General features: G+C 41.1%; 1 protein-coding gene across 2 annotated transcripts in view; it reads left to right on the forward strand.

Annotated features, from left to right (window-relative positions):
* grm7 (glutamate metabotropic receptor 7) overlaps positions 1–18,849 on the forward strand; it is a 378,422-nt gene extending 359,573 nt beyond the window's left edge. Inside the window, exons 10-11 of one of the 2 annotated variants that reach the window (XM_074669750.1) lie at positions 5,797–5,819; positions 14,159–18,849. In XM_074669750.1, coding sequence (XP_074525851.1) covers positions 5,797–5,801 — 5 coding nt within the window. In that variant the 3' untranslated portion in view covers positions 5,802–5,819; positions 14,159–18,849. The remainder of the gene's footprint in view (positions 1–5,796; positions 5,820–14,158) is intronic. The other variant, XM_074669683.1, reaches the window with a different exon arrangement.
* Positions 18,850–21,736: the final 2,887 nt, after the last annotated feature.

Here is a 21,736-nt window from a genome sequence, read left to right on the forward strand (position 1 = left end):
TAATCTGCATGGTCCAGATAAACCGTAGCTGCAGTGGTATTAGCATCATGACACGTTGTCACACAGGAGGTGTTCTTTTGCACTCACTGTATTGACATTTCCGTCAAATAGTCCAAGATGCTCACTTGTGTTATACTGCGTAATAGTCATATTGTGTTTTAATCAAAGTGACACTGGAACTGTCTCCTTCTCATTCACCACAGCTTGTCGTACAGTTTTCTAAAAACATCACTGCATTGGGGCTTTAGCCCACTGATGTAGTACGTGATGTTCAACTCTTTCATTAATCACACTCATAAGCCTGGCTCTTCTTTGAACAGTGAGATCTTCTGCTTTCTGGCCATGTTGAGCAGAAGTAAACAGATCCTTTAAGAGCAAAGCCTGACTAATGTGTTTACATCACCCAGAGTTGGGGTTGATTCACGCACATGCCAGGGGCCTTATTTAGGTTTTTAATAATAGTAAAATGAGTTTATTCCAGTTATGTGAATTGGAATACGTTGTTAACATTACTCTTACACAACCAGAAGTGTGTCATTATTCCAGGTAACACAGGAATATGGTGTGCATATAAACAGAATCCGTCTGCTTGGTGGAAACGCGGTTATAGTCAGTGTTTCAGTTCAAAGAGCGACCCTGTTAACTGGAGACTGATTGGGTTGCATCCTTCTCCAACAGCTTCAGATCATCAAATAAATCCTGATCTGATTAGCAGATTATGACACCTATATATGTGTATATCAAACCTAACCAGGATGACTTCTCCAGGACTTTTTCTGTGTGTGAACAGCTGCTGTAAAATGGATCTCCACCGACACGTTCAGCTAAAGGTCTCCAGTTGACAGGGTCACTCTTTAAACTGGAACCAAAGAAGACCATTTCTTAGAAGGTACTAAACCAAGTCCACCACATCTGGGTGGTTTAAACAGCAACCAGAAACAATCAGCTTTTCAGGCCCTGGACCAAACAGGAGTGTTTCAAGGATCAGTAACTTTAGAACTAAATTTAGGCCCTGGGTTCTGCAGCTGAAGGCATCTTTGGACACGAAGCGCACCATGTTTCCTGCACCATACAGGAGAACAAAAACCAGGAGGCAGGGGGTGACTTGGTGAAGGGTCAATTTAAAAGCTGAATTCATTGAGCATAAAACACTGTGTATTCACTCTTCAGTTACATATAGATGGAGTTAAATGAAGTGCAGAGCTGCGACTGAAATCAATTGAAAATTAATAAAGCATGTTATTATTTTGCTCATCCAACCAGAGCTTCTCTTCCCGCTCCTGACTGACTAGATGCTTTAATGTGGATGTTTCAAACTGAGCCAGAACTTTCTGTAGCTGTGATGTCCTGCACTGAGACACTTTAACACAACAGCTAACTCATTTATCTCTCCTTGGAAGGTTTTAAAGGCCCTGATCTTGGCAGTCATCCTCATTATGAGGTGCTACATCAGATGCACTGTTTTTGTTATTATTATTATTTGTGGCCTAGAAGGAGAAACATTTAATCCAGCCACCCTGTTGTTTCTTTAAAGGAATGGTTCAACTGTCAGTGAAACCTCCTCTACTCTCCCTGCTAAGCTAAGCTAAGCTAACCAGCAGAGAACTGTCAAATCATCAAACAAGAGAGGGTTTTGTGAACTATTCCTTTAAAGTAAAGAGCACTCCTTGGCCCCGAGAGCTCACAGTGCTGCAACTTGAGAAAACACCTGCAAAAAGACAGAACACAAGCAAATTAAGAAAACATCTTCATCAATTTGACAACACGTGCCCAGCATTTAGAAAACGCGCTGCAAAGACCACAGCACAGTAGAAAAACACGCTGCAAATACACTACAACACAACGGAAGTGTTTCTAGAGGACACTTAAAAGTGATGCACATCTGTGGACATGCTTGTTGTTACCAGGGATTTTCAGTCACAGCTCTGCTATGGTTCTCTTTCTGTCAGTTGGACTGAGTAATGAGGTGAAAAGTGCGTGTTTTTGATTTAACGTTGTATCAGAGTGTATTCGCAGATCGCTCCACACTATCATGAGCTGGCTTCAGTATTTCCAGCTCCAGAAAGAAGGAGTAGAAAGTGACAGTAGCTGGTGTTATGGTGGCAGAGTTGAAATGAATAAGGTGTTTACTGGAGTTTCCTAAAGTGTCCGTCAGTGATATACGGACAATCGTCCAGGTATCTAGTACAGGGGGCCCCTGGGAATCTCAGAGCCCCAGGCAATTGCCTGTGTTTGCCTTATTGTAGGTACTAGAGATCTTTCTTAAAGCCCCATAATGGCTTCATACAAAACTCTCTTACAAGATATTCCTTTTCCATACATTCGACATGTTATATAGCTCTCAATCTACCAAAACACTATAGAGCACTTGGCACTACCTTAGCGCAAGATATCAACGTTCATCACTGAACAAATAAATGTGCATAACTTCCTCTCAAGAGATTCATTGTTGATCCATTCAGCATGTCATATCTCTCCTATAGCACACAGCAGTGGTGTGGAGAAGGCTGAAAGAGCCGTTGATCCGTCTTTAAAAGGACACTTATGTATGTTTACACGTAACCTTCTTCAGTGCGTAAAAAACAAGCCATACTTCAAAACATCAACATAACTATCAAAATTAACCACACAGAAACAACTAGAATGCACCGTTTTGGATGATTCGATGACAAACATTCAGCTGTGACTGAAAATCCCCCGCAACAATGAATGTGTAGGCAGATGTGCATTAGTTTTGAGTATCCCCTAGAAACACTTCTGTTGTGATGTAGTGTATTTGCAGCACGTTTTTCTCATGTGTTGTGCTGTGGTCTTTGCAGCGCATTTTCTAAATGCTGCAATTTGCTCATGTTATGTCTTTTTGCATGTGTTTTCATAAGTTGCAGCACTGTGAGCTCTCAGTGCCACTGTACTCCTCAGTTATTTTATGAGTGATCATGCATGAAACAGCAGCTTCTGACGAATATCTGAATTATTTGACTCACTTTGTCTGATCTTGAGTACCAAAAATCCAGGTTTCAGAGTCTACATTTGCTTTTACAACTCAAGAGAAAGAAAACACTCAGATCCTTTTTCTCGCAGTGAACTGTTAAAATACAATGTAGTCTTCTATCACAGCTGAAGATGACCATGCTAGTTCTTTTTAGCCTTAATTTTAGAAATTCAGTGCAAGGCAGTGCAAGGGATGACCTACCATCCTATCAAAGTGAATCGGCAACCCCTATTGTAAAATAAATAAATAAATAAATAAATAAATAAAACAATACAGTACTAAAAACTGGAGTACCTTGAGTGTCCATTAGAGGTTGGCTCCAAAAGCTTGATGGTCCCCATTAACAGTAGTGTTAAGATGTCCATACATAGAGCAGAGTTTATCATGTTTACAGCTTGTGGACACTTGGGGAACTGCAGGTTTTAGCACTTAAAGGGATAGTTCAGTTTTTTTGAAGTGGGGTTGTATGAGCTCTATGTGACCACTAAGGACATTAGATACAGTAGAAAGTTGTCTCCTCTCCCTCAGTATGACACAAACTTTAATCGATGGTGACGAGGAAATAGACGCTAACAGGGACAGACGGTACCAAATTCAAAGGCTATTTTCTCTGCCTACAAGAACTAAAATCAAAAAGTAATACCACAGTTCAAGAGTACGATACATAAAATATTTTTTAAGCGCATTAAGTCTTCGGAAATATAAACATTTATCCGGACCTAACTAACTCATGTGTCCTTACGCGCAGCGCCAGTGTGCTCCGTCCCCCCTCCTCCTTTCAGCTGTAGGGAATGTAAACAAGCTATGCTTCGAGCGCTGGTTTTAGCCTCGTGTAAGTTTGATCAAGTATCATAATTCTTTTGTTTGTACTCTAAGGATTGTGAGGCAGCGTAGGAAATTCAAAATGAGTGACGATGACAGCGACGATGAAGTTTCATTCACTTTGGAACCAAAAGGATACCTGTTTGAACCAGAGTACACAGAGCTGCTACAGATGGTGACTGAAAGGAATACAGAGGAAACATCTACGGACACTGGACATCAAGACAGAGTTGGAAATACTCAGTGGTGTAAATGTCTGAGCTGTGACTCAATGCCCATGGATGCTGAGTGTTAGTGCTGTCACGAGTGGAACTTGGTTACAGACACTCTTCAGGATTTGTCTGAGGACACTGCTGGCTCTCAAGCCTTCTGTATAACTCATCACACAGATTTCCCTGCTCTTCTGAATTCTGGAGTGTCCTGTAACAGCAACAACAACAACAACAACAGTCGTGGCAGCAGTAACACTCAGCATCTTGAGGTCCAGTGTCCGTGGATGTCTCCTCTGTATTCCTTTCAGTCGCTATCTGTAACAGCTCTGTGTAGCTACTTCGGTTCATACAGGTATCCTTTTGGTTCCAAAGTGAATGAAACTTCTTTGTCGCTGTCATAGTCACTCATTTTGAATTTCCTACGCTGCCTCACAATCCTTAGAGTACAAACAAAAGAATTACAATACTTGATCAAACTTACACGAGGCTAAAACCAGCGCTCGAAGCATAGCTTGTTTACATTCCCTACAGCTGAAAGGAGGAGGGGGGACGGAGCACACTGGCGCTGTGCGTAAGGACACATGAGTTAGTTAGGTCCAGATAAATGTTTATATTTCCGAAGACTTAATGCACTTAAAAAATATTTTATGTATCGTACTCTTAAACTGTGGTATTACTTTTTGATTTTAGTTCTTGTAGGCAGAGAAAATAGCCTTTGAATTTGGTACCGTCTGTCCCTGTTAGCGTCTATTTCCTCGTCACCATCGATTAAAGTTTGTGTCTTACTGAGGGAGAGGAGACAACTTTCTACTGTATCTAATGTCCTTAGTGGTCACATAGAGCTCATACAACCCCACTTCAAAAAAACTGAACTATCCCTTTAAGTAGGTTCATTTCTGTCCCTGCTTGGACTCCACTTGAGTCTGTCTCTTGGCTTCAACCAAATTAGGGTGCTGCCTTATGACAGTTGGTAAAAAAGTTGTTGTCAATTTACAAGGAAATTTCAACAGTAAAATCCTGTTACTCTGAAATAGAGCACTGTAAATTAATGTTTCTGCATAATAACGGTAACATACTGCCAACCCTGCTGCCAGTAATTTACTGTTAATTTACAGTAAAGTATCTTTTTTTGTAAAGGCGTTTTGTGACCATAAGTGAGGAGGGAACACAGTGGATATGGAAGCTTCAAAACAAATGTTAGTTTTGACACAGCAGCCTTATGTGGCAGATGCCTGTTGTACATGGATATGAATGTTTGATCCAAACCGATGCATTTAGCAGAGCACTGCTTTTAAACAGCTGTCTGCTGTGAAGCATGAAAGGGTTAACCAAACCACAGCAACACAAATGCTCCAGTGTTAACCTGAGCCTTGCGAAGTTTACTGCATGAAAAAGGACAGTGAGTCAGATGCCTCTCATCCCTATCCTGTGCATTTTCCTTTCTGTACGGAAAATGGAGGTGTGCATGTGAAAATCACACGACACAATACTTCTCACCTCATTCCTGTCCGTGTGAACTGTTATGCACGACCAAGATTTAGTCGGCTCGACTTTTCTTTCATCAAACAGAGCCAAAAAATGTATGCTCTTGTTCCACATGACATCCAAACTTTAACTTATAGAATCAAGTTTAAAATCCAGTGTCTAGAGGATACAAACTGCACAAATTGAAATTACATGGCAATGTGATCAAATTACCATCTCACAGTGGGTTTCCCTTCGGGGCTCTCAGGGACAACTCACCAAATAATGTTTCTTTCCCCCTGACAGGCTAATTTCATAATTTATCGGAGGTAAGAGCAAATTAATCTTCTTCTGCTTTGCTGTCCTGACCTTGATCCATTTTCTTGTGGAGGTTTGAGGAGACGGGGAGAGAGCTGGTGGAGAGGGAGGGAGGGAGGGAGGGAGGGAGGGAGATAAGGAGAATACATTTTAGTGTGAGAGAGGAGGGACTGTGTGCAGGGAATGTTAAGTATCCTCCCTCTGCTCTTTATCGCCATCTTTCAATTGACTCATAACTTTAACATGAGGAGGGAGAGCCGAGCATAATACCGCTGTTTGAGTGGCAGATTTACAGTCTGTCTCTGGTGCCGCACGCAGGCTATTTTGGGTGATGCTCTAACAAATCGACTGACCCACATGACCCCTGATTTAACGGCGCTGCTCCTGCTCTTATCATGCCATTTCAATGGTGCGTGCTGCGAATCCCAGCTCCTGTGAGCGACATGGAGAGGGCGGGCAGACCGGTTTAAATAGTCCTCTGTTGATCCTGCTGAGGTCCTGCTACATTCAGGTCAGGCAGGGCTAAAGCACCCCCAAGGATTTAACAAGTCTGTAAGCAAAACCCCGTCAGCCATCAAGTCAGGCACTCAAATAACCTTCACAGCCACAAATAGGAGAGGCGGTCAGGAGGAGGGAGAGCTAACTGCTAACACCATGTTAACTGTTAGCCTGCTTCTCAAGTTATTATTTGGTTACAAAGGAGCTGAATGTCACCAGCCATCTGCAGAATTTGGTCACCAGTTGATATACACTGAGAGTCAGTCAGTTTTATTTATGCTAGCTGAATGCTAATGCTTAGCAGGAAGGCAGCTTGTTAAATTGTGAGCTGAACTGTTTGTAAATGTTTCTGAGCTTGGAGCAATACAGGTTAGCTGGCTGTGACTGATTTGAAATAGTTCTTAACCAGCTGTTAGTACTGTTAGCGATGATATTTTAGCTGTTTGAAGTGTAAGATAGTTAGTGACCAGTTTGCCTCATGTCTTAACTGCCACACTCGCTGAGTAGTTTATAGTTTTAGACAGAAGTTAGGTCTTAATCAATTAGCTAGCTTAGAGCAAAGTTCTCAGTGACAGACAATTACAGCCATTTGCTTGATTGAAGTGATACTCGGGATGGAACAAGTTGGGTCCTATCACAAGGTTTAGGGCAGAAATTACCCCTACAGCAGTGTTTTTGTGCAGCAGAAACCCAGAGCGCTTGCACCAAACACCCCCTCCCTGCTCCTCTGCCGGTTTCCTCTGCACTCAGACAGGGCCAATTTTTACTTGACCAAAAACACAAAAAAACGGACCCCCACCAAAAAAAATCTGATATCGGTCTGCATTCATGCTTTATTCCAAGTGAACAGCAGGTCGTCCTCGCTCTCATAATCACTCATCTTTACGTTGTTATTGCATTAGTCGTCCTGGCAGACTACCTGCGTTTGTTTATATCTGGCACGCCGCGTGGACTGATGCACTAAGCGGCTTGCGCCTCGTAGCCAGCTGTGGCTCTGCAGCGGAGGTAGCGCCGTTTTACGCCACGATGAGAACTAGAGCATTATTTAGCGGTGTTTTTGTGTGAAAGTAACGCGCTGAAAATTCTCTAAATAAAGCGTGAATGCAGACCGATATCAGATTCTTTCGTTGGGAGTCCGTTAATTTGTGTTTTTAGTCAAGTAAAATATGGGCACATCTGAGTGCAGAGGAAACCGGCAGACGAGCGGGGAGGGGGTGTTTGGTGCGAGCGCTCTGGGCTTCTGCTGCACAAAATCACTGCTGTAGGGGTAATTTGTATGTTAGCTCCTGGAAATGTGGCTTAATGTAGCCAGCTAATAGCTAAGTTCTCTGTTAAGCTGTTAGAGAAAGGATGCTAGCATTGTGCCCATAGAGTGTTTCCACGTGACATAGTCAACTTGAGTCAACCATGTTGGAGGCACTCTCCCAACAGAATTGAGCTTGCAGGTATACAGTATTGTTTTTGCACAAAATGGTAAATAATCACTGCATTTTTTCCATACTAATCGGTCAGACGAGAAAAAAATCATTTCATATGCTTTTGACTACCAAAAATGATCCCAAATAGGGGTGGGGGTGCAAACAATTGTCCGAAGAACGGAGGACATTGTGGCTAGCTAAACTACATCAGGATTTCCAAGGCAATAATCTGTCATTAATCTTAACATTCAAGACTGTTCACAGCATTTCCTGTCATGCAGGTCATGTTCTCTGTCCATAGCATTTTAAAATCACACTTTATTAAAAGTAAATAAATTATAATAGAGTACAACTTTGGTTGAGAGGTAATTCACGGCAATAAGTAGTACACAAGGAAAACTCTGTTTTTTTTTCAGGTGGCTTTTTTAATGTGCCGCAAAGTGAGCCCCCAAAAGAACATAATTTATTCTGTGAAGCCCATGAAAATTATAGCAGTAGCATCTATGTTTTCATACCTTAGGGTGGATGACGATAAAGATGCTTATTAAGTGTCATTTTTTAAAACCTCTCTCTTTTCTTGCTAACTGAGTCTTTCACAAAGAGTTTATGTGTGCTCAATGCATTTTCCCATATTTGTTGGATGAGACGTCTTAAAATCACATTTTACCTCACACTTCTATCTCCATCTATTTAATATTTTCTTTTGTGTACCTCCAATGTGGCCGCACATCCGGGTAACTACCCAAATCGTGGCGTCAGTGCAAGCACTCTATATCAACTGAACCCTGAACTGAGCAGAGGAGTTCCTGGGCTGAATTATCCTTACTTAAGTCTACAGTTGTTGTTTTTCTGGCGTTTCGTAAAGTCTGAAGAGCTTTTTCTGCTGCGTCTGTCTGCAATTAGCACCATCTGCTAACCTGTTTCCAGGAAGTCTCTGCTACATGTGGACAGATGGCAAAGTGCTAAATTTTCACTTTTTGAGTATCTGTGGTGGGATGATTTGATTCATCAGTTAGCACAAGGTTTGCAGCCTCACCACTTAATAATTGAGAGCTCAGAAGAAAACTGGTTCTGGGATCTGGATGATCACAGCTCATCAATCAGGACTGTTTGTCAGTACACAGTGGGGGGGTTCCCTGCTGCGTCCTGAACATCAGAGTGACTCTGGGCTTCACTCTGTTTTACTATTCGAAATAAGTTCAGCAGCACCAGAGCTGAGCCGGCAGACTGCAGTTCAGTCATGACTCCCCCGTGGACAAGCAGAGCCATCTGTTGGCCCTGGCCGAACCTCTGCCTCTCCTTCCTCTCCTTCCTCTCTCTGCAGCTCTGACTCCTCCAGCCTCAGGTTTACTGGTTTCACTGAATTTTTAAATCCTCTCTCTTTTCAATCTGGCTCTCCCTCCTCCCCTCTCCTCACCTGCTGCTGTCGTCTCCCCCCTCTCTCCATCACTGCTCTGTAATAGCTCTCTGTCACTTAGGATGGCTTCATCTCTTCTCCTCCACTCTCACAGTCGTCTCTCCTCCTCCTGCCTCACTTTCCTACGGCTGATTCCCCGACAACAAAGACTTGTCTTGCTGCTCCTCTGCTCTTCAAAGGCCAAATCTCTCTGATTCCTGTCTTATAAGGCCTCTCTGCCTCTCTCCACACGCTGATTCCTTATACAACAAAGGCGTCTGTATATCTGGTAAAGCTGGTAGAGCCTGGGCTGCTCTCAGAAACAATTCTACAAGCAGACTTTTCAGGCCTCACCTCTTCTCTTAGCTTAGCTCTAGGGTCTGCACAGAGAAAATACACCTTCGTTGTTTATTTCTCTGTGGACTAGTTTGCTCTCTCTACATCTGAATCTGAGAAATTTGGGGATATTTACCTGTTTTGTTCGCACCATGAGAAACAACCTAATCCCACTGATTGTTTTTTAAAACATGCTGTATAAGTACATTTTGCTGAAGAGCTGAACAAAAAAGTTGAGGATAATATATGGCTAGAGAGATTTCATGGGACACAGAACCTACAGGGGGTGAGATGAGCATGCTAACCAAAGCTAACTTTTCACGACCATGGTTTACATATTGATGCTAATGGACAGGCTTAGCCACGGTGTTTACTAATATATTGTTATTGAAACATAAAACATAACATACAACTCACGATGCCATGATGCTAATAGACGCTAACATGTTAGCCTAATGGTCACTAATATGATGCTAACAGAAAGTTTAACTGATATTGTTTATCAATGTGATGCTAACAGAAAGGTTAGGCCATATGTTTTTACTGGTATCATGCCAATGGAAGCTAAAAACCACGATGTTTACCAATTATGATGCTAGTTGAAAGTGTACATTTAAGTTACACTGTTCACCAATATGTTGCTAAAGGAAGGGTTACGCCACATGTTTTACCACTATGATGTTGATAGAAGCTAAGATATTAGCCAGATTGTTAGCAATATGACAGAGATTAACAGAAGGGTTAAGCCACTTTAGTAACCAATATAATGCTAAATATAGCTGCAAGCAGCAATATCCGGCCCGAGCCCGTCGGCCAATGTTGCCTCCCTGGCATGTCCCGGTCACCACATGTGCAGCAAAATGCGGCTCAGCCAAAAGCCTTAGGTCTAGGCATGATAGTCATGCCCAAAACATTTCATGCCTTTAGCTCAAAGTGGCTGGACGGGCTAGTTTTGCGCCCTCCGGTGGCGCAGTGGAGCATTAATGTTAGCTCAACCAGTGATAGAAATGCACTGAAGCTGTGTGTGCATTTTGGTCCTGATCCAACAGTCAAGACAAGTTTAAGGTTTTTTAATGAAGCAGCCAAAATGGTCAACTTTGACAGTCATTTGCAGCCATTGACGCAGCAAAAATTAATTTGTAACTTTTCATCATCAATGTGTGTAGTATACAAAAGTCAAGTTAGAGTTGATCAGACGAAAAACCTAGAAATTGTTGAATGTAAAACGTTGACTAGAAATCGTCAAAATCCATTGTTTGCATCCAAATTGCGAACTTCCTGTTCAGAATTGACTTTGGTTGTAATGGACTTTTTTGTAGGTCTAGGCATGATTGTCATGCCCAAAAATTTCAGGCCTGTAGCTCAAAGTAGTCGGAAGGGCTGAAATTTTGAGCCCTTTGGTGGTGCTATGGAGCATTATTGTTTGTACAACCAGTGGTATAAATGCACTCAGGCTGTGACACTGAACTTGTGTGTGCATTTTGGTCCTCGTACAACATTGTACAAAAGAGCTATTAAGATTTCTATCAAGTGGCAAAATGGTCAACTTTGGCGGTAATTTGTGGCCACGCCCTACAAGAATATAACATCCTATTATGATTATTGATCTAGAGTTTGTCTAGTATGCATAAGCCAAGTTTGGAGTTGAGCTGAGAAAAAACCTTGGACTAGTTCGTACAGATACGTGCCCTATGAATGCAAGTTTGACCAATTTGGGGCCATTGCCATTTGGGGGCGCTGTACTTTCAGGGGAAAATAATGACATGGCTGCACCTGGGGCGCAACACTGAACATGTTTACCTGTTTTCGTGCAGATGGAACATAAATGACATAATGCTAAACTTTGAGCATTTGCCGTGGCCGCCCCCCCATCAATGTTCTAAAAATCCTATGATAACTTTTCATCTTAATGTGTGTGGTATACACAAGTCAAGTTTGGAGTTGATGTGTGAAAAAACCTAGGACTACTATGTAGTCTATAAATGATCAAAATCCAATGTTTAGGCCCAAACAGTGAAGTTCGTGTTTGGAAATCATGATAGTTATTAGAGACTTTTTTGTTGGACTAGGCATGTTGGTTATGCACACCAAATTTCAGGTCTGTGGCTCAAAGTAGAAGTTTTTAGTCCCTAGGGGGCACTATGTATCATTCATTTTTGGGCCAGCAGTAGAATCATTGATTTTTCACCAGGATTGAATTTAGGGGCTGGGTGCGTTTGTGTTTTTTCCAAGTGAGAGGCACGCAATTTGGGGTTAAACGAAAGAATAATAATTGCAAGGGTTTCAATTGGGCTCTTGCCCAACCGTTGGTTGGCGGGCACGCGCCCTAATGATAGTAAATATATTAGCCTAAATTAGTGCTCATATGATGCCAATAAAGGGTTTACCAAAATGGCGCTAATGGAAGCCAACCTGTTTGCCCACACTGTTAATCAATATGATGCTAACAGAAGGATTAAGCCACGTTTTTTCTGATATGATGCTGATGGAAGCTAATACACAAGCCACATGTTCACCAGTCATGATGCTAACAGAAAGCTAACAATTAAGTAACAGTGTTTACCAATATGTTGCTAAAGGAAGAGTTAAGCTACATCTATTACCACTACAAAGATGATAGAACCTTACAAATTAGCCAGTGAAAGCTACCATACTATTACCCGTATGATGTTAATGGGAGTGTTTAGCCACATTGTTGACTAATATGATACTAATGAAAACTAACATACTAGCCACATGTTTTATTCATATGATGCTAATGAAAGCTATACATATTAGCCATATGTTTTACTTCTAGGATGCAGTCAGCTGCTCAGCAGACCATTAAAACCTTGAGGGTGGTGCAGACCTGCAAGTGGTCAGACGTGCTGTGGAGCTTTTCCCCGTCAAAGATTTTCAGGAATCTGAAACCAATCTGAAGTCATCAGGCAGCCGGAGGAGGGGGGCATGTATGGTGTGATGTGCATCATCTTTACAAAACTTCAGGCCCGCCTTTTGTGTTGTAATTAGAAACAATGACTCTACATTATTCCCCAGATGACTGAAGGCTTCATCACGTAGCTCTTTTTAGCTCTTTTTATTTAGTGGCTTTATAAACCTTTGTTGATGCACAATAAAAGGAACAAGGAAACTCTTGTTGATGTTGGAACAGATGGACGTTAACAAACAGCAGCTGTTACAGCAGCTCTACAGGGGATCATCTGAACACAGTGAAAAGACATGAATTAGAAATGTGTGAGTGCCATAAATCCAACCGAGGGATGTTAATCAGCTTGTGAGGGAGAAGACACATTATGACAGAGTCAGGAAGGTTCCTGATACATTTACTCCCTCATATGCATATTTTGACACTTCCTCTTTTATCTCGGTGCCGTGATTGATGATGGGCTTTTGGCTCAGGGCCATTTGTCACTGAACAAAGGCTGAAGGCCGGGTGGTGGCCATTGAAGAGGAGGAGGGAGGTGCATCTGCAGGGGGAGATAGGGAGCTGGTCATAAGTAAAGAGAGCAGGTGACACCTGTTCTACCTGCTCATTAAGCATCTGGAGGCCTTTTATTATTATTTTCCTGAGAAATGACCAGCACAAGCCCTGACCTTCCGTGGTTAGACTCGCTTCAAAATAAGACTCTGTGACCTTTCTTGACCTCTCCTCCATCCTAATGGTTATATAAAAGTGCTTCTTTAGTCTTTATTCTGTCTCTCTAGTGCCCCTGTAGTATCTTCACATGATTTACAGCTCCCCCAAAAAATCTATTTTTCTTCCCATAATGTTTCATAAACCCATATTTTAGCCTAGCTGCTGTCTCTTTAAGATTACCTGCTCTACAAACCTCCTTCACTCTCATTGGACAACCTTCTGGAGTCAAAACTTCCAGTCCAGTGTCAGTTATAGCATGAAAGCGTGTTTCGGAGTGGGACATGTCTCAGATATCTGTATTTGACACTAGAGTTTAAATCAAGGTGATAACATTTTACCTTTCAAAAACCTTGTTTCATTCCCACTCTTTAAACTTAACGAGGTTTCATTAAACTCATGGTGTGTTGCAAATTAAGACCCGAGTTAATATTTCTCTATCAGGAGGTAAACGTCTTATATTACCAGAGAACCCTCACTCCTCAGTGTCTCCACACAGACTCCTGACGGCTCTCGAGCATGACCCAATTTTGAACATTTGACCTCTAAGTTCTGGGGTGTGACGTGATTGGCTGAGAGTGTTTCTATTGATCAGCACACCCGCCGATCCATATTCACCTTCACTCAGCCTTTTTCTGCTTTGTTTAGCTGCAAAAACATGAACCAAAGTCATGCAGAGACGCCCACACGGTTCGTGCTCGTGGTTTCAATCAGGCCTCCAGAACAACAGTTTGTTTTTAAGTTTCCTCTTCTTCACAAGACGGCACCCTTCATTTTTCTTTGGTTTCTTTCTTTTTTTTTCCAGCTGCAGATGCTTCCATGCTTGAGTTATGACCTCTCAGCAACCTCAAAAATAAACCCAGTCTTTAATCCAAAGAAACATAAAAGGAGAGACATTGATTGTGTGCTGTCAAAGACAAAGACTCCTGAGAGTTCATAATTCTTTAAAATTTTCCCTCTGTCGTTAACGCTCATTCCACCTCCTCCCATAACCCTCAGCATTTATTGCACCCTTAGATATTACCCACAAGGACATGAGGCTGACTCCTCTGTTTCTCCCTCTCTCAGGTCCAGCAGCAAAGAAGAAACACGTGAGCTACAACGACCTCGTGATCTAACCACGCTCCTCCATCAGACTGACCAGTGAGAACAGCATGATGGATGGAGACGTCTGCGCTCCTGTCCCGCAAAACCAGAAAAAATCAGAGTGGGAGACAAAGAAGAGGGATGTTTTTTCTTTTTTTTTTCTTTTTTTAATTGTTGTCAACTTATTTTGATCCCATGTAAGTCATTGCCCACCACAGACTTTAAGGTGTTGAAGGAAAGCATTGTGGGACTTGTCTTTGGGCACACTCAGTCAAGAGGAGCTACAGGAGAGGAGGGTAGAGGGTAAAAACATGGCGTTGTTTTCTTTTCAGTGGTGATGAGAACAAACAGGAAAAGCACCAGAGGACATCTTGCAGCCTCTGGGTTGTGGACGGGGGGCGCTGTCTCTCTGCTGTTGATGTCAAACGAAGCGGCCGTCTTGGCCTGACGTGACCTTTCTACGGAGCCTGCCTCCTCTCGTCTTTTAATGTACTTCCAAACTGCAAGTTTACCTTCCTGTCCACCTGTGTGTATTTCTCTATGGTTTATTCGTTGGCAGCCTTTGGTTGTTGATTTTGTTTTACTCCTATTTTTGAAGACAACAATGATAATGATGTTGATGATGATAAAGATTCAGTTTTGCTTCTTGCTTCTTGGATGCACATTGTTTTTATTGAAGCCATATTCTTCGCTTTGAGGGCTTTGACCACGCTGCCTCTGGGAATCTGATTTCTGCCACTCAGATGTTTTTTCCACCAAGTCCTGGAAACGTGTGCACAGCTTCTTCCTGTGAGTGACAGGATGGCTGCAGAAGTTTTGGTAAAGTTCTGAAGCTTGTTTCAGGGTCTAAAAGTCTGAGATTCTGGACCCCGCTAGTCCCAGGTGCCCCCAGGTGGTCCGATATGGTCTGTCTATGAAAATCGTTCCCAGGTTACCCCTGCATGTCCACCCCCCTCAGTGAACACTTGAAATAACCTTTTTGTGGTCTTTTTGAGGTATCTCACCAGATTCGTTTCAAGATGCCTCTTGTCAGGCATCTGTTTTTAGGTGCCCCTGCATGTCTGTCCTAAAAACCCTTAAGTGAACATGTGAAAGTACTTCTGTTGGTCTGTGTTGAGGTGCGGTCTTTCTACAATGTCTTCACAGAGTAAGGGTTAACCTCTTGTGTCTGTCTTGTGTCTACCAGCCTTGGGTACCCTTTGTCATGTTAAATCAAGGTACCCTTATCTCTGAGGTGTTTAGTTCAGTGTGAATTGTGAGGTTTGCTGTTGTGTGTTGTTAAAAGGAACCCTCAAATGTTTGTATTAAGTTAACTTGAAGTATCTGCATCAAGGTACCACACAGCTTCTCATCACAGAACCAAGGTTCCCATAATGCATTTCACTTAGTTTGATGTTGCCGCTGCTTTAGTGAGTTAGCTTCCTTGTGTGTTCTGATCCCTATTCCATTTTAAGGAGCCTCAGTTTATGATGTCTGTGTCACATTACTCTGATTTTAAGAAAAATCCCTTTGGTAGGTTTAGGTACCCTTTACAGCTTGTCTTAAATATATTCTGGGATAGCATTCACTGTAACCTCTTGTGTCATGTATGTGCAGTGGTACCCTTTATTTTCAAGATACCTACTGCTATATGTCCACAATTAACCTCAGAGTCAGTCTAACTTGTGTTTCAGGGACCCTTAATCTCTTCATTGTTTAAGGTACCTTTGGTGTCCTTTGCAAAGTATTGTACGGTGTTGGTTTTGTGGTACCTCTTTAGTGCTTGTTTTTTTATTGAATGCTCTGGTGCAAGAAAAAGAATTTCATCACACGTCATCCAGAGCCATCCTTGTTGAGATACCATTAGAAGGGTTCCCTTTGGTGTCTGTGTCAATTCATCTTTGAGAAAATCTTTCAAAGTGCTTCACGCTGACTGGTTTCAGGAATACTGTTTAGCCTGTGTTTTAAAAAACCATAGTAGATCAGTTGCTGCATCAGCATTGGTGTCTATCTTATGTCTGGCATCCGTTTCAAGGTTCCCCAGTGTCAGTAAAGAAAAAAAAGTTGTCATCACTGTATTAAGGTACCCTTTTGGTAGGTATGTGTCAGTGTCTTTTTTAAGGAGACACTTTTTTGCCTTTTTAAGGTACCCTGGAGCATCTTCCTTGGTTAATCTTTATCGCCTGCATCAAGGTATCGTTTGACTTTTTTTTTTTTTTTTCAAATACTGCAGCGAGTTATCTGTGCCTTCCATATGTGTATTCATTTAAGTTGTCCCTGTTCAAGATACCCTAAGATGTCTATGTCAAGCTACCCTTAAGTGTTGAATCAGGGTACCTCTGCATGGCTGTTTTTAAGGCATGGGCCTTTTGTATTAGGAAGTGCTACAACAACCATTTTAGTGTCGGCTCCTGTGTATTTTACAAAGCATTCTTCAGCATCTGTTTTGTGGTACCATCAGTGATATCTAAGTTGTTTAAGGAGCCCTTGAAGTCCTTGCTTTGGTCAGCTTCAGGGTCAAATATAAAATATGGCTTTGACTCATTTGGTGTCTGTTTTAAGGAACCCTTTGGTGTCTGATACAGTGTACATGCCTGTTTCAGGAAAAATTAGTATTTGTTTCACGGTGCCCCTGGATCCTACCTTGGTGATAACCTCCTGAATGTGTCAATACTATCGGATAACATCTGTTTTGATTCATCTTTACTCATCTTTTTCAAAGTTTCCTTCAGTTTCTGTATCATTCAGTCAGTGTCTTGTCAGTTACCCTCTGGTGTCTGTTGTCTTCCTCCCTAAAGGACCATTGTTGTCGGACAGACTTTTTGTTGGGGTTGTGACAGAAGACTCACTTCTTAAGTTATCTTGTTAATGTTTGCATTTTGGAGATTTTACACACGACAGGTTCTTGTTTCCATCCTGTTGAACTTTTAGCTGCTCCAGGCATCTTCTGTTGCCTGGGACTGAGCTTATAGCCAGTGAAAATATGGTGCATTTAACACGGACACTACGGGTATCTGAGGCATTTACTCTTTGTTGTTGTGTTGGACAAATACTGGCTTTGCTAATTGTTCAAACTGAAAGTAACACTGAGACACTGAAATACTGAGAGTTTGGAGGCTCAAAGAGAGAGATGGAGTGAATGTTAGTCATTCCAAAAAAAAACCCCAAACTCTCATGAGGCTGTCCCTCTGTAGGGATCCTTTCTGTATGTTGTCAGACACTCAAGCCCCATTTCCATTAGGTGGTGCAGTATAGATCAGTACAGTTTTGAACAGGTTAGATCAGTAAAGCCTGGTCTTGTTTGTGTTGCCACAGCCAACCGTGCCCTTGATCGATGTACGCTGGATGCTGATAGCCGCATTAGCGATGTAATAGCATGGCGACATAGTGTTCCCCACTAATAAATCCAACAAAGAAGAAAAATGCAACAAAGTTTTGTTTTGACAGCAGTTTTGTGACACCGTTGTCCAAACAGAAAGTTCTCTTCAGGAAGTGGACTAGGGATTTAAACATGGCAGGGTTATGTGTTGCTCTTTATCTGTCACACAGGAAGTCACTATTCTTTCCACCAATCAGGTGGAAACAGGGCTTTAGCGGAGACACATTGATGTATCAAGGATTTAGTTACACCGCTGCATGCTGAACCAAGGAATAAGGCCCAGGTTAGAAAAATAAACACTGATAATCCCCCTTTGAGACTGTAGGGACGCATTCATTAAGTGTAGTTACCTTAGCTTCAGTTGCCTCCACACATGAAGTCTCCTCCTAATTACTGGACTGGGAAGCCGATCTGAAAGCTGTTTGTAGCCCAGATAACTGTAATTAATCTGTGTTTCACTGCCATCCAAAAACATCACAGATCTGCTTTCTCTGTTTAAACCTTTGTTGATTGTAGGTCCATAGATCCTCACATCAGTCAGCCATGGTGGTAAAAATCAGATTCCTGAGCCGGCCGTGGAAACAAAGCCAAAAAAAAGAAAAAAAAAAAAAGAAAAAGAAGAAAAAGAAAACAGTGATAGACGCTGGCGTGTTTTTAAGGCCTTTCTGTTTGAACTGTTGGTGAAAGCATCCCTATGTTCCTGCTCCTCACCCTCATACATAATGACTTCTCCAGTATGTTGTATGTGTATGATGATGATGACAATGATGATGATGATGAAGACCCCTTACTGTGTTGTAGCTGATGTTAAAAGATCCTTCTCTGGTCCAGGCTTGTCTGGACACGTGCTGATTCTCTGGACTGCTGATACAACTACAGGTGTTGATGTGGAGGTTGTCAATGCATGCCTGAAATGTTCGATGTTGAAACAGAATCAGAAAAAAAAAAAAGAAATCCTCACGACACAGCTGATTCCACCCGTCTGCTCTGGATGTACTGTTTTTGATTTCTGTTCCTTTTTCCTCCACTGATTCTTTCTCACACAGCAGAATATGGCTTTGATCCGTTTCTTATTTTCCTGGAAACTACGGGAAAAAGATGAATAAATATATATATTTAAAATACAAAATACTTGTAAAAAAAATTACGAGGAAGCATGTATGTTTTCTACTGTTTGTACTCGGTATATTCATGTTGCCCTTGCTGCTTATGTGCCAATGTTGTTGGAGAGATTTACATTTGGCCACTCATGCAACTATTCTGTGGTGTTGTCCAAGAATGTATCAACATGAAAAAAAAAAAAAAAAACATTTGGTTATTTTTTTATACATATTCCCGAGGAAACACATAGTGCTCTTTGTGTCTTACTTTCACATATTTCACCCTGATGATTGAGTTGCCTCACTTTCTGCCACGCTCATGGACTGAGCAGAATCGGATTTGTCCTAAAAGCCTGAAACATGAACTGAAAGGGTAAAATTGGTGAAATGTTTGGATTTGGATTTTTCAAAAGATATTTAGGTACGACTGGAAAAAAAACAAACAAACAAACAAAAAAAACAAATGCATGGCAAGCCATTTTAGCTTTAAAAAGCTAAGACTGACTGAGCAAATGTGAATTTGAGATTAACAGAATTTAATTTTGACCAGGCGAAACTGAATTGCAGAATCATGTCATCGAAGGCATCATTCAAAGCATCACACATCCATGTTTCCAATTCAAGATATCTGTAATTCAATTTTACCTAGACAGAATTCAAAATATATTTATATATATATATATATATATATATATATATATATATATATATATATATATATATATATATATATATATATATATATTTTAGGGCTGGGCAACGATTCAAACTTTTAATTGTAATTAATTGCATGATTTCCCTGATTAATCATAATTAATCGTATTGTGAAAGTGCCATAACATCTGTCATGCAAACACTAAATCAGTACTTGTTATACAGTAATAGTTAAATCACATATTTAGTGCAAATCAAATTTACAAAATGTAAATACAAAATTAAAGCTTATTGCCACGGTCAGGGCATTAAAGTGATACCCCCCGGGATGGATGTGCGATAAAATATTCAACGGCATATATATTTATATATATATATATATAAGTGCTGTCAGGGCATTAAAGTGATACTCGGGGATGGAACAAGTTGGGTCCTATCACAAGGTTTAGGGCAGAAATGACCCCTACAGCAGTGTTTTTGTGCAGAAGCCCAGAGCGCTCGCACCAAACACCCCCTCCCTGTTCGACCGACGGTTTCCTCTGCACTCAGACGGGGCCATTTTACTTGACCAAAAACACGAATAAACGGACTCCCACCGAAAAAATCTGATATCGGTCTGCATTCACGCTTTATTTAGAGAATTTTCAGCGCGTTACTTTCACACAAAAACACAGCTTAATAAGGCTCTAGTTCTCATCGTGTCTCTTCGTCCTGGCAGACTACCTGTGTTTGTTTACATGTGGCACGCCATGCGCGCAGACTGATAAACTAAGCGGCAAGCGCCTTTAAGTTCCATGGCGTTGCCCCTCTTCTCCATGCTTGTTTTGGTTACTCATCGTGTTTTTCCGTCAATTTCACTTCCGGTTCCACCACGATCAGCAACAGACATTTACAAAATAAAAGCATGTAAGCAACATGCACTAATGTGCGATAAAATATTGAACAGCATATATATATATATATGTATATATTTATATATATATATATATATATATATATATATATATATATATATATATATATATATATATATATATATATATATATTTATATATATATATATGTATATAAGGGCTGTCAGGGGAGTAAAAAAATCAATCTTATTAATTACAGGATTTGTAATTAATTAATCTAATTAATGGCATTTTAATCTCATATCTGCTTAAGGTCCCAAAATAAAGAATTTGAATTCCAGGACATTAAAATTACATTAAAAGACATTAAAAAAACATTTCAAAATAAGGTGGGAATATATACAACATATTTTTAGGTACCCTGAGGCATAAGGAACAAATTTAAAAAAAGTATTATGGTTCTATCTTTACAAAATCTACACAGTCCTGCACCTAAGATAAGCTGATTTGATTTTTAGGACGTTTTTTTGCTTCTGTTCACATTTTTACTCGATGTGGACTCATTTTTCACTGCAATATGAACTTCTATACTTCTATGAGGTCAGGAGAACCAGGGCTACAGGCTAAAAACTGTGAGGAACTATGTACAAAACACTTTTTTCAAGTCTTGGATCAAAGAAAAGTGAAGTACTTTCAGTTTAACATGCTCTGAACACACAAACTGTTGTCATTGGTGCAGAGCAGCCCCAAGCTGAAACATGACACCAGGAAGATGGAAGGAAATTTTCAAAGAATGTTTTAGATTTAAATACAGGAAATTTATCGATCATTCAGGGCTTGTATAATGCAGTAAAGAGTTTGAAATTACCTGTTTTTGACAGGATTGAGCTAGCGCAAACGGTTGATTTTCTGTAGATTTCAAAAAGGACGTGTGAATAAACGAGATGTGGACGGCAGTCCCCTAAACAGCGCTCTCTCTTTCCCCCGGTTCAAAGCATGTTGCTGACGTCAGGTGTGATACATTCAGGGACCATCGGAAATTTGAAAATCTGACGAGAACACCACTTTTTCCATGTAGGACAAACGGCTTGTAAATGCTAGACATTTGAAACCCAGGTGAGCTTTTACTCTCGCGAGTGCTCTTTCCGCACCCGGCACCGGAGCCAGCCGCAGCCTCTATCTGGAGCTGATGTGAGTGGCAGCTTGCGGAAAATCCGCACCGTATCCGGACTGCAACCGTACCAGAGCCAATGTGAACAAGGTCCAGGTCTGGGAGGATATCCCTCAGGAGACCATCTGCCACCTCATCAGGAGCACGCCCAGACATTGTAGAGAGGTCATACAGGCATGTGGAGGCCACACACACTACACAGCCTCATTTTGACTTGTTTTAAGGACATTACATCAAAGTGGGATCAGCCTGTAGTGTGTTTTTCCACTTTAATTTTGAGCATGACCCCAAACCCAGACCTCCATGGGTTAACAAATTTAATTTTTGATGATAATTTTTGTGATTTTGTTGTCAGCACATTCAAATATAAAAAGAACATAGTATTTAATAAGAATATTTCATTCATTAAGATGTAGGATGTGT

Source organism: Halichoeres trimaculatus, unplaced genomic scaffold (assembly GCF_033239565.1).
Source record: "Halichoeres trimaculatus isolate MK-OKI-2021-1 unplaced genomic scaffold, fHalTri1.1 fHalTri1_scaffold_1, whole genome shotgun sequence".
In the NCBI taxonomy this organism is placed as follows: domain Eukaryota; kingdom Metazoa; phylum Chordata; class Actinopteri; order Labriformes; family Labridae; genus Halichoeres; species Halichoeres trimaculatus.